Source organism: Vipera berus (genome assembly GCF_964194415.1).
Source record: "Vipera berus genome assembly, chromosome: 2".
Classification (NCBI taxonomy): Eukaryota; Metazoa; Chordata; class Lepidosauria; order Squamata; family Viperidae; genus Vipera; species Vipera berus.
The window spans coordinates 166870965-166884418 of record NC_138203.1 but is presented as its reverse complement, the minus strand read 5'-3'; the positions used below and the strand labels follow the sequence as shown (position 1 = coordinate 166884418).

At 37.7% G+C, this 13454-nt stretch overlaps 1 protein-coding gene across 1 annotated transcript in view; it reads left to right on the top strand.

Moving 5' to 3' along the window:
• The window catches only part of CACNA1G (calcium voltage-gated channel subunit alpha1 G), a gene marked incomplete at its 5' end in the record, with an annotated part of 457316 nt that extends 446492 nt beyond the window's left edge, over window positions 1-10824 (top strand). The window contains 2 exons of the mRNA XM_081320681.1: window positions 3858-4027; window positions 9796-10824. Of these exons, the coding sequence (XP_081176807.1) occupies window positions 3858-4027; window positions 9796-10656 (1031 nt within the window). The 3' untranslated portion in view covers window positions 10657-10824. The remainder of the gene's footprint in view (window positions 1-3857; window positions 4028-9795) is intronic.
• Between the last annotated feature and the right edge of the window lie 2630 nt (window positions 10825-13454).

Sequence of the window (13454 nt, the reverse complement as noted above, 5' to 3'; positions counted from 1 at the left end):
ACCCCTTACAAAAGTTTGAAATAATGGCAACGAATTATGCATATACACTATGATTTTGAAAATCCAAGTTTTCGTACCCCCTGGAATATTGTCTTGCACCCCCGGGGTGTGCGAGTACCCCTACTTGGGAACCCCTGTTCTAGAAGAAAGTGCTTTAAATATCTTCCAGTATTTTAAAAGCAAGTCAGAGCTTACATAAGGTGTTTATTTGTTTTCCAAGGCAGACCATTTTGTTTATGTCACTAAATATTTGTAAAGAAGGTGGAATAACACTGGTTGCAGGAACAAGTAGCCATAAAAACTGAAATAATTTACTTCCCGTCCCATCCATTGCTAGATTATACACAAAAGGATAAGACCTGCCTAATCTCAAAATGATATTACTGTGGGGTTGCAAATTTGGAACGTCCATTCCCAGGAGATCCCTGCCTGATGCTCAGTCTGCCCATCTCCTCTTAGCATGGGATGTTTTCTACTATTATTTGGCTCATTTTTCCAAGCAGAAGGTGCACCTCTAAACAAAGCCCTGAGTCTATGTTTGACTTGATCTGTGAAGCCACGTTCATTCCTTAAGAATGTCTGTGGGAACTTCTTAGACTAGAGTCTACAATCTCTATTGTGCATCCTTCTCAGCCCAAATTCCAGAAAGCCAACTTCAGAGTCAAGAAGGTCTCTGGAAAGTAATAGAAATGGTGCCAGGGAAACTTTGCATGTTCTTGAAGTCCTTCATATCTGGGTCATCATCACAAGTACTTCTTGTGGCAGAGAAAACATCTCAGGAGACCAGGGAAGCTTCATTAAACACAGAGCCAAAATACTTGAGTGAGACAATAATAATAATAATAATAATAATAATAATAATAATAATAATAATAATAATAATAATAATAATAATAATAATAATAATAATAATAATAATAATAATAATAATAATAATAATGAAGAAGAAGAAGAAGAAGAAGAAGAAGAAGAAGAAGAAGAAGAAGAAGAAGAAGAAGAAGAAGAAGAAGAAGAAGAAGTTGGAAGGGACCTTGGAGGTCATCTAGTCCAACCCCCTGCTCAGGCAGGAAACCCTATACCATTTCAGACAAGTGGCTGGCCAGTCTCTTCTTAAAAACTTCCAGTGTTGGAGCATTCACCACTTCTGGAGGCAGGTTGTTCCACTGGTTAATTGTTCTGTCAGGAAGTTTCTCCTTAGTTCTAGGTTGCTTCTCTCCTTGACTAGTTTCCATCCGTTGCTTCTTGTCCTGCTTTCAGGTGCTTTGGAGAATAGCTTGACTCCCTCTTCTTTGTGGCAGCCCCTGAGATATTGGAACACTGCTATCATGTAACCCCTCACCCTTCTCTTCATTAAACTAGACATACCCAATTCCAGCAACCATTCCCTATATGTTTTAGCCTCCAGTCCCCCAATCATCTTTGTTGCTCTTCTCTGTACTCTTTCTAGAGTCTTGACATCTTTTTTACATCGTGGTGACCAAAACTGGATGCAGTATTCCAGGTGTGGCCTTACCAAGGCATTGTAAAGTGGTATTAGTACTTCACACGATCTTGATTCTATCCCTCTGTTAATGCAGCCTAGCACTGTGTTGGCTTTTTTGGCAGCTGCAGCACACTGCTGGCTCATATTTAAGTGATTGTCCACTAGGACTCCAAGATCTCTCTCACAGTTGCTACTATTGAGCAAGGTACCACCTATACTATACCTGTGCATTTGATTTTTCCTGCCTAAATGTAGAACCTTACTTTTTTCACCATTGAATTTCATTTTGTTAGATAGTGCCCAGTGTTTGAGTCTGTCCAGATCCTCCTGTATCTTAAGCTTATCTTCTGGAGTATTGGCTATTCCTGCCAGCTTGGTGTCGTCTGCAAATTGTATCTGTGTGTGCCTTCAGACTGCCTGGATGCCTGGCAAGGTTTTTCAGAATTGGTTTGCCCTTGCCTTCTTCTTTTTAGGGCTGGCAGAGAGAGACTAGCCCAAGGTCATCCATCTGGCTTTATGCCTAAGACCAAACTAGGAGTCACGGTCTCCTAGTTTGTAGCCTGGTGCCTTAACCACTACATTAAGCTGGCTCTCTAAGACTAGTCTGTATGAAAAGAATGGTGAGGATGGGCACACATGTTCATCCATGCATATGGGCCAAAGAGGGAGCATTCAATTTTGGGAATCCATGCCTGCAATAAAAAGCAAATAATACAGTTCAGATGTGATTGACCACTGAGAACAGGCAGACCAAAGGAAAGGGCTTTCAGAATAAAAATGAGATAGATTGTTCACCTGGAATCGAATCTATGTAGTGTAAAATGGGGAGGGGGGAATTAGTGAATGTAGGCTTCTAACTAGACTGTTCAGTCTTTGTGAATATTTTTCTGCAAACTTTTTTCTCTCTGTTTATAAAGGCAATTGCAAGCCTTTGGCCAAAAAGAAAACAGATATATATGTTTCATAACCCAGAAATGAATTAGGGGCTTTTTGAGTTCTTCCTCAAGTAGGAAATCAAAGCATATGAATCAGAAATCAGGCTATTTCATGATCACAAATGATAATTTTTTCTTCATTTTAACTGTTTGTAGTACCTTTACACATCTGCAAGATGCAAAAACTTTATCTTTAGTTCCATTCAAGGTATAGATCTGCAGTTTGCAGAACATTCAAGAAATTAAGAAATGAAAAAAGAAACTGGCTGAAAGTTATGTGGGAGAGGATTACACTTCTTTGTCATTTGTTAGCCTAATACAGGATAGTGTATTAGTCTAAAAAATGAAGAGATGGGGAACCCACAACCCTCACACTAATATCACATGGGCATCTACCCTAATTTCACAGATGTTCTGCCAGTGATGAAACCTGACTTCTAACCAAAACAGAGCGACCTCTGGTTTGACACTTAGCATCTGTGAAAAAGTTGACTTTCAGAACTGATTGCATTGACCTCTGTTTATTAATATGCAATTCTCTAAAGTGCTATATGGTTACTTAAGGCCATATATCACCAATACGTTAATAAGATTAACATTAGATTTCAAGCTGGAAAAGGACGTTGTGTTTAAGTAAACTTGGCCTTTGCGAAAGTTATTTATTTCAATAATCCTGCATAATAGGGCAGATATTCTGGGAAACAGTCCAGGACAAATGAGGTCCTTTCTGTGGGAGATGGTCCAGATAAAATGAATTACTTTTTCTAATTGCTTTTTTTCCCCACAAAAAGATCATGTTGGATCTTGTAGGGAAAAGTTTTATAAGGTTCTGTGTGCTGCAAATGTTACAATCCTAGATCTGGGAATAAGAAGGTAGCCAAAAAATGATTGCATGATCCCAGGACACTGCAACCGTGATAAATATGAACCAGTTTGTCAAGCATCCAAATTGTGATCACGTGACTGTGGGGATGCCGCAAAGGTCACAAGTGTCAAAAATGGTCATGTCACTTTTTTCAGTGCTGTTGTAACTTTGAACGATCACTAAATGAACTTGAGGGTTGAGGATTACCTGTATATGCCAGGAATCAAGCACACCACATGTGTAAAGTAGCTGCAGAGATGAGATCTCTATTCAGTTGTGGGTGTGTTCTCTTTCGACCATTTCTTAGCCGCTTCTTATTCCAGAGTTTCCAGCTTTCCTAGAGTTTGAAGCCTGTCAACATAATTCCTTTGCTGTTGATACAACCAGCCGCCACTGCTCTTGTCCTGCATTAGCCATACCAGTAAGTCCCCAAATAGAGACTTGCTGATTAAGTTTCTTCACTACTTCAGAGGATTCACTACTTTAGAGAGAATCTGAATATGACAATTAGAAATGAAATTAAGGAACGGAATCTGTTAGGTGCTTGCTCTCAAGTCTCCTGTCCTCTCCTCAGGGTCAGCTACGTCGGTGCAGTCTCAGCCTGCGAGTATTGATGCTGCTCTACACATTGCCAGAAACCGATTCCACCCTCTCAAGCCCCAATACAATCTGGACTGGGAAAGCAAACCCAAAGTGGTTCCACCTGCACGTTCTCCCTGTGCAGAACGGCTACTTCGTAGACAGGTAAGCTGGGCTAGCGAGGTGGTCCTCTCATTGGTTTTCATTCAACATGCAAGCCACAGGCTTAATCTGATGTGGTTGCAAAATTATATAAGAAGCAGAAAAAAATTAGAAAGGTTGAAATAACGTGTCCAGGCTCCACTCTCTCTGATGAGTAGAACATACATCTAGCGGGACCATAGTAACTGTGTTGGCCAATGTGGGCTATGCAAGTCACATGTATGACTTCATGAAAAAAGCATTAATATCTGGCAAGAAGTGATATCTTTATCCTGATCCAGTCCTTGTTCTTGAGTCTTGCTGGCAGACTACACCCAAATTTACTCAAATGCTGTTTCAGTCTGCTGACTACTTCTAGTTCCCTCTTTTGATGTCCCCTAGCTATGTAGTTGTGCCTCTTATAGATCATCTACCTGCATAACTGCATCAATTTATCACAATATTATTTTTAAGAAATTTATTTCATCCATGTGTGTTCACTATTCTTTACATTGAATGAATTTTTAAGCTTCGTTGGCCCACGCATTTTATTCTGCCAGCTTTTCAGCTTGACAGTGGAACTCTCTTGAAAATTCTACAATTTTTATCTATGTGTTTTTTTTAATTTGCCAAAAAGTTAAAGCTTAGATCTTTTGCATTTAGGACTGAAAAACTGTAATCTTAAATGCAAAAGATCACTCTTCATTTTCTCCAAATAGCATATTATACAAATTTAAGATTACTTCAGAATTCAGTTTATTTAAAACCATTATTTCCTTTCCCTGCTAACTAAATAAAGTGCAATTTTTTCCAAGGCAAACTGTTTACATTAATATAGAGTATTAAAGTGGTAAGCTAAATTCCTAAAGTCTATTAGATCAATGCTGGGCTAGTCCAGGGTATATTAACAAATAATCAGATTGTTTTCATGGCTCCAGCTCCTGAATGTGCTTCTTGTTGTTAAAAAGCTAACAGTCCAAACCTTTTTAATCAGCACCCCAAAGATAATAAGTCTCATTAGCTGCCTATTTGGCCATTATAATTAGCAGCCAAAGACTTAATGTTACTAAGCATCAAGCCTCCATTGTGTATAAGGCTAATTTTCACAAAGTATTTCAGGGCAGAATTGACCAAGAGTTGATGCTACAAATAGTGTAACATCTTGTCTATTCCTAAACTAGGAAGGCCATCTAACAGCCATGCAAAATCCATTCTCATTTCCCATTCACTGAGAAAAGTTTCAGCTTGTTCCAGGTACACAGTGTAGTGTTGGGACCTTATTTTATACATACATGCATGCATGCATGCATAATACATACAGTACATACATACATACATACATACATACATACATACATACATACATATCTACCCTATGTCAGGGTGGAAGAGTTGCAAGGAGGCATGGAAGTGATACAGTGATATGCCTGGAGGATGGGTGTACCAATTTATTAAGGTTTTTTTATACATTGTATATGCAGTGTATAAAATGGGTTACGATGGCTCAGCTGTTAAAGTTGCTGAGCTATCTGCCGGATAGCTGGCAACCCAGGCTTGAGACCAGAGCATCATGCGACAGAGTGAGTTCCCGTTACTGCCCCAGCTTGTGGCCAAACCTAGCAGTTTGAAAGCATGCAAATGCAAGTAGATAAATGGGTACCACTTTGGTAGGAAGGTAACAGCATTCCATGTGCCTCAGAAATGTTTTTGAACAACACTGGCTCCCTCAGCTAAGAAATGGAGATGAGCACTGCCACTTAGACTATGAGATGGCTGCAGGCAGTCCAGGATTGGCACATCTCTAATAAAGGGAGAACCAGGTTTAAGGGTCATACCCCATCAATAGGAGCCTCCCTCTGTCATTTTGGCCAGTTCATTTCTTCTGTGCACCTTTGTTTTAAACCAGGAGAGGGCAGTCCTGCCCTCAACATTGTGAAGCATCTGGCTGAGACCTGAGGGAGAAAGTTAATTTTATTTATAATTTTTATTTTATTTTATTTATAATATTTACTATGAATTCATTTCATGGCTGCTGTTTTATTCTTACTCTAACTGATTATTATTTTTTCCAAACCCAAGTTTTAAATACAGAACCTGACAGGTCACATAAATTTAAATGCCATTCTCAAGATAGAAAACTGGATTGCAAACAATAAAGGCATATTCATGTCAAAGACACACATCCCCAGATGCTTTCATTTAAATATGCATGTAGTCAAGCAACAGGCCTTTGAAATTGTGGTAAATCTTGTTCCTGAAATGAGTCTTCTCAATATGTCTCTTGACTATTTAATTGCTGATTTTAGTATTTCCGTTATTTGGCTTGCCATTTTTTGTAAATATCTTATTGTTTCACTTACTTCAAAGTACTTCAGTTAGGATAATTATACGTGATGTATTGGTGATACAAAAAATAAAATATAATAAAATAATAAAATAAAATTTCACATTTTTACTCTGTGTAATATTTCTTGCTCTCTTTTCTTCTTCTCTCTCTTCTTTCGTTCTCACTTCTTTGTTTCTTATTATTTCTTTGTTGAGCTGAATTTTATTTATTTTCTCTTTGGCTCATTCAATCTTGGTGGACTGATAGATTGTCACTACTTGCTTCTTTTGAGTTCTTGTAAGCTCCTTCTCTGTCATCTCACTTCCTTCTCTTCTGCGGACCTTTACTATTGCCTTTGATCTATCCAAACATCTTTGGATTGTGTATCTAAGGTTTAGTTTCAATATTAATTATTTCAATGAACTGTCTAATTTTACATCATCTAGTGTAAAATGAGTTGTTCTTTTTGTTGTCCAAGATATTCTCAACAATATTTTCAAAATTCATTGTTTTCATTTAATCTTTCTAAAACAGCTGAAACAGCTATATGTTTGTAGTTTTGATAATGTTGCGAGTGTGATGTCTCTGTATTTTTGCCTAAAACTGTTGTAGTCTCTTGCATATAAAAGGTCTTTATTTCTTCACTACAATCGTCACCCTTATGAATTTTTGGGACTAGAAAAGTACAATCTGTACTACTTCATTTTTTCCTCTGCATGTTTGCATTGGTTGTAATGTCTGTTGACATAATCTTATTTTTTTAATATTGAACTGCAGACCAGGTTGTGTACTTTCTTATTTTATCTTCAACAAGAGATTCCATTAAACCTTCCTCATTTGTTTTTTCTGCCACCAATTTTAGTTCCAATTTGTATGTCTTCTAGTCCACTATGTATACATGTAAACATGTGCACACCCTCATAAACACACACACACACACGTATAATTGGAAGTTTTAAGAAATAAAGTAGAAAAGAAAAAGATATAAAGAAAGGTATAAAGAAGTCACTTCCACACCAGTTATAAGTACCAATTACACTTTAATTTGTCTTTGTAAAGTTACCTCATAATTCTCTTCTTTCTATAATCTGTCCCACTGTTTCTCAATTTTAACAACTTTAAAATTTGTGGACTTCAATTCTGAGAATTGCTCAGCCAACATTCTGGGAGTTGAAGTTCACAAATCTCAAAGTTGTCAAGACTGAGAATCACTGATCCTATCTAATAATCAGAACTATAAATTGCAAACTCCTTTTTTTATTTTGTTTTGTTTTTCATGCAAAAAGTCTGTAAAGGATTTCCAGTCATCAATAATTTAGATATTGTCTTTTCTCTAATCTGACAAGTCAGCTTAGTCGGCAAGTTCTGTCATCTTTACCAACCATTCCTCCACTGTAGGTATTGGCAAGTATTTTCATCTTTGTACATACAATAATTTGCTGCAGTTATCATATATGAAAATTGTGTTCCATGACTTTTTTTCTAGCTGTTTATCCATCAGTCCCAGGAGGAAATGTTTTGATTTCAACTGAGCGTTCATTTTTTAAAATCCTCTGGTTCACTGTATATATTTGAGCCCAAACATTTTAGGTTTTTATACACATCTGCCCAGAGTTACCCTGTGGTAAGATAGGTGGCCGATACATTTAATAAATGAACATATGACAAATTTATTTCCCAATTCTGAACCAGGATATGTTCTATATTCCATTATAGCTGTTGTTTGCATACCAATTCTTCATTGGGGCAGGTGAGCTAGCCCAGTATATCTTATTGTTTTAAGGGCCATCCACAATTTATTGGATTTTTTTATATAGACTAAAAACTCTTTATATAATACAGGCAGCAAACTTAGATGTCTTTTTGCTTTTTCCATTGTCTTCTGTGAGTCAGCAGAGTGTTTTCCCTCCAAATCCAGTTTGTACATCAGGCAGTTTTTGTTTTATAGTTCCAGAATCTCCTGCCATTCAATTTCCCTTTCTTTTCTTGGTGCTGACCTGGCAATTAGTGATGAATTCCTTGGTGAAAGTCAATCTGCTGATTTTCAAGAACAGGAAAATCTTGCATACGGAGTTGTTCCTTGCCAGTGCACTGCAAAAGTGTTTTTCTTCTAAGTCAGCCCAACACGGATATTCACACCTACTGCATCCTTCAACTTTAAAACTTCTCAAAATGCTAGGTACTAAACCCAATTGCAGACATGTTGAGTTCAAGTCCTTCTACCGTCCTAGCTCCAAAATTGACAAGGGGCAGATTTGCCAGGTTTAGCACTGTGAGAACTTGAGCCATCTCCCCTCTACAAGCAGTTCCAGTGGGAATCCAACCATCTCAATATCCTCCTGCAGGTCTAAAGACTCTCTTGTATTTACTTTTCTTTTCCGGGGGCAGACAGATTTACCTCTGTAAATATGACTTACAGTGGTAGAAACAAGAGCCTTCTAAGAATATTGACAAATCTTCTGTGAATATACTAAAACTCACCTTTATAGTAAATCTAATAAATGTTATTTTATTTACCTTAACAGCAGTCTCCATGGACACATGAAAGTGCCATTTCAACAAATAAAAATATTATGCAGCATTTTTAGTTTCATAACACTGTAGCAACATGCTTTTATTTATCGGAATGCATAATGAAGCCCAAAATTGTTCTTTCTCTGTTAGCAATACAAATAAACATGTAAAAGCTTTAATTAAAAACACTGATTTTTTTAAAAAAAAATCAACAACAACCCCCTACCCTTATTAACGTATTTCCATCTTCTTCCATGAACTGGACCCTGTTGTATAAAAGCTTTCCTAGGGCTGATTTCGTGCCTTGAAAAAACAAGAATTATCGGGGCAAGCTCTACTATGCTAGGCAAACCTATTGTAATATTTATTTATTTATTTATTTTAATTCCATTTATATGCTACAGTGAGCACTGATTTGCATGTTTTATTCAGCATCAATGCAACTTAAGCTCCTGAATGCCTAAAAGAGGCATTCCCAAGAGTAAAACAACTGCTTAGGTTGTGTTCATAATCAGGTGTTCCCTAAGGTCTTCTGCAGGGACCTCTTGGCTTTGAGCCATATATGCCATAGAGATTATTCTGAAGGCTGTTCTATCACAGTTCTTTTGTGTGCATAAGGGAAAGAGAATTTTAGACTGAGCACATCTAAAAAATAGCAAGAGTTCCCAACTAATCCCAAAGCAGAATGTCATGAATTAGAGAGTGTACGACCTAAACCTCATGTGCAAAATAGATAATGTGACTGCAGGGCATTATGAGAGCAGCTGGTAAAGAAACCTTGAAAGCAGAGCTTGCTGGAGTTGTCAATCCATCACACACAAAAGCTAAAATCCAGTTGTCATCTTTAATATGCTATTTACATCTTGCACCTTTCCTGCACTAATACTTCTTCCATGTGTTTCTTCCCATCTGATTCTTTGATAACCCCCACCCCCACCTGTCCCCGGCACAGATGGCAATACGGAATGACTCTTCGGATACTCCTAGTTCAGAAAGCAGAGAGAACCTCCATGCTGAGGTGAGTGAGCTCTCTGATTCCAATTTGTCAGCCCCATCAACCGAGGACCTTTCTATCACTTTGACATCCTCGGGAACAAGAGAGCCTGCCAGCTGGGTCCGATCAAGTGTTCACACTCAGCAACATTCCCATAATCAATATAACATCTCCAAGCATGTTCCAGATTTGTGTGCCTGTACAGACTCTCTTCAAGAACTACCTGGGGATCCAATGGACCAAGAAGTATCAGAAATAAACAGCTGTTTTACTTCTGGAACTTGTTCAGCCATGAGTGCCTCATCAGTGGTCCAGCCTGAGACCCCTAAGAGAAATGTAGGCAACAGTGGCAATGTTCCTTTGAAGGACCTGAAGAAATGCTACAGTGTAGATACACAAGGTCTTCTTAAAAAACCATCATCATGGTTAGATGATCAAAGGAGACATTCCATAGAAATTTGTTCCATGGAAAACAGCCCCCAGCATCATTCCACATCTAGTTCTTCTGGCTTCATCAGTCAGGTCTTCAGTGAAATGGAAGGCTTGCAAGGGACACGGCCAAAGAAAAAAATGAGTCCCCCGTGTATATCCATAGACCCTCCTGAGGAACAGAGGTTGCTACTAAGGAGGTCTTGCACTGCATCCCCCTCCAGTGCAGATGTTTGCTTGAGAAGACGTGCTCCATCTTGGGACTCGAAGGACTCTGTGGATGCAGGGGACTCCACCCACCCAGACAGTCTGTCAGTAACTCCGACTCCAAAGAAAGACTTGTTGACGCTCCCTAGTTTTTCCTTTGATCAACCAGATGTCGACCCTTGAAATGGTTTCTTTTCTGTTACTGGTGCCAAAAGTTTTTTTCCCCCTCCCTCGTGTAATAAATTAAACCTCTCTATTCTAAAATGGCACTGATTTTTTAAATATCCAAAGTTTAAAAAAGAGCTAGCTGGTAGAAGAATGGTTAAGCTATATCACGCTTACTTAAGCATAAGTTCTGCTTGGGTAAAAGCAATACATTGTTCAGAGTCTATATGTATAGTCTATTTTATTAAATTAATTGAACCTAGTATGGCAGTATGTAGTACATTTTGTGGCTTAAAAACCTGATTTATTTTCTCTTGTTTTATGTACCTCAGAATATTCCTGAGACTATGTTGGTCTTTTTTTTAAAAAAATGAATATTTTAAACTTTAAAATTACATTTTTAACCCTCCCTCTTTTTTCTTTATTCTTTCTTTTGTTTTCTTTTGCAAAGCACAAGATGTAGCCATTAGTGCATTACAGAGAACATGTGCCCCTTAATAGACCATAAATAAGAATTGTTGCAATTATAATGCATTTCATGTACTGAACCATCCACTATTTTCTGCAGAGATTAGCCATATCTGTTTCCAAATTGGATTTTATTACAGTGCAAAGCAAAAGGAAATACAGAAATTAAACAATGAACAGTCTATAGAGAGACAGATTTGCAAAAATGTCGATTACGCTGAGAATTCAACTGCCTTCCACTAATATACAAACATATATTTTGTTATGGCTTTCCATAATCTCCAAAATCTTAAGGAGCGGGAATTCTTAGGATGAGAAACATTCTCTGGTCCCACTGCCCAAATCTGGTAGGTTGGAAAAGAAGGGGAAAAAATGATACTCCAGCTATTTCCTACCCCTAAAAGTCTTTGTTTCACTCTCTCTTTCGGTGGAAGAACCTAACCTGAGGGTCAAGAACAGCTGCTTACAAATCCATCTCAATTGGAACATTTCACGCCCATATATCCAAGGAGAGTGGACACTTCCTTACTTTTGAGCAACTTCGGTCCTTAACATTTGTGTTTATCTTTATGCAGTGCAACCATTGCGCTATGGAAAAGTATATGCTCCCCTGAAACTCAATCTCTGTAGTGGCAGATGTACACTGTCTGACAACAGGAATACATCCTTTGACTTGTGATATGTAGTATAAATGTGTACATTCTGTTTGTTTCAATGGCACCTGCGGCTAAGAAGATCAGCAACATACACGTGAAAATGAGTGGATCATATGGATGGAAATCAAATTTGCCACAGATACAGCAGGTGAAGTTTCCTACTATTTATTCACATCCCTACAGATATGAGATATGCTAAATATGTCAGTCTACTGTTAAAGACACAATATGGATCAATAAAATGGTATGTGTATCCTGATCAATGGGTAGCTCAACTGCTCTAATTCCCAATAGAGAGGCTGAGAATACTGTTGTCATTCAGTGTGTCCTATTGGCACCTCATAAAGGAATCCTCTAGTCTAAGGTATGTGCTGAGGATAGCTTCACATTCTGCAGTAGGAGAATTATGTGAAGGAACTTTAAGTTACATTAACTTCTAATCAATCAAGTGTAGAGGCAGCCCAGAGTGATTTCATTAATGGGCAATTTAATGATCAGACACCTAGAATGATTACTTCTTCTCCTCTTCCTCCTCATCACCATCTTCGTCATCATCAAACAAATTGTAGAAATTAAATTAAAAATTAAAGTTTTTTTCCCCTACAGGGGGCATCATATAGCCAAAGAGGACTGGCAGTTACAAAATGGGATGTATTTTTTTTTTACTTAAACTGATGCTGATTTGCAATATTGCAATCCACTCACACATTCTTTTTCTACTGACCTTGCTTAAGAGAGAGAGAGAGAGACTCCAACTGTATTTTGATATTGAAATAATTATCAAAGAAAAATCCTAGAAAGGTTCGGGTTTTTTTCTTTTTCCCACTTAAGAGATTTAAGAGAGAGAGACAGATGGGGAGATGGGTTCTGCTGTCTTTTTACCACTTATAAACCCACATGCAAACTTGATAAGGAATGGCTTCCAAACAAGTCAGTTCCAGCTGGCATTAACCTCACTCGGCTTTAACTATTAACCATGCCTAGTCCTAGACATTTTTCTCCATTTTAGTGGAATGCCAGGATTCAGTTTTCAGTGCCAGAGCTTAACCTTGGAATAGAAGAAGAACAAATAGATTAAAAATGCCCCAAGCATTTCCTTTCTTCTAATTCTAAATAAGCAGCAGAAATTCCCCATTGGTATAAGGCTTTTCAAGTCACAAGCCTTTCTTTCTAGAGTGCTATGATCCACAGCCTTATTTTTCAAAAAAAAAATAAAGAAGCTCTTACTAGAAGGTCTAATTAGAACTCTGTGAATATCTTACATTCTTACAGTCGTCTCCAGCTATCTGTTGTACTGATCTAACTTGGCAAATATAAGAGTTAGTTAGTTTTTGAACATATCTTTGATTTCTTGTGTCCAAGAAAAAGCATGATTCTTCAAATAAATCAGTATTGTGCATATACAAGGATCCTCAGATCTGAGCTGGCACAATTTGGGGAGCCTTTTCAGAGTCCAAATGTGAACTTGTCAGTATTGATGTGACCAAGTTGCTCTTTTCTATGGATCACATTATCCCTTTATTCATTCTTAAAAAGAATAGTAGGATAAAATGACTTTGCTTTTCAAGCCACATGAATGTTTGCTAAAATTATTGATTTCAGCTTAATCTGTCTGTTAACTGTATTTACCACTGCAGTCTTAATAAATGCTTTAAACCCAGTTAGTAGATATTCTAGGTCATGCATTCATAT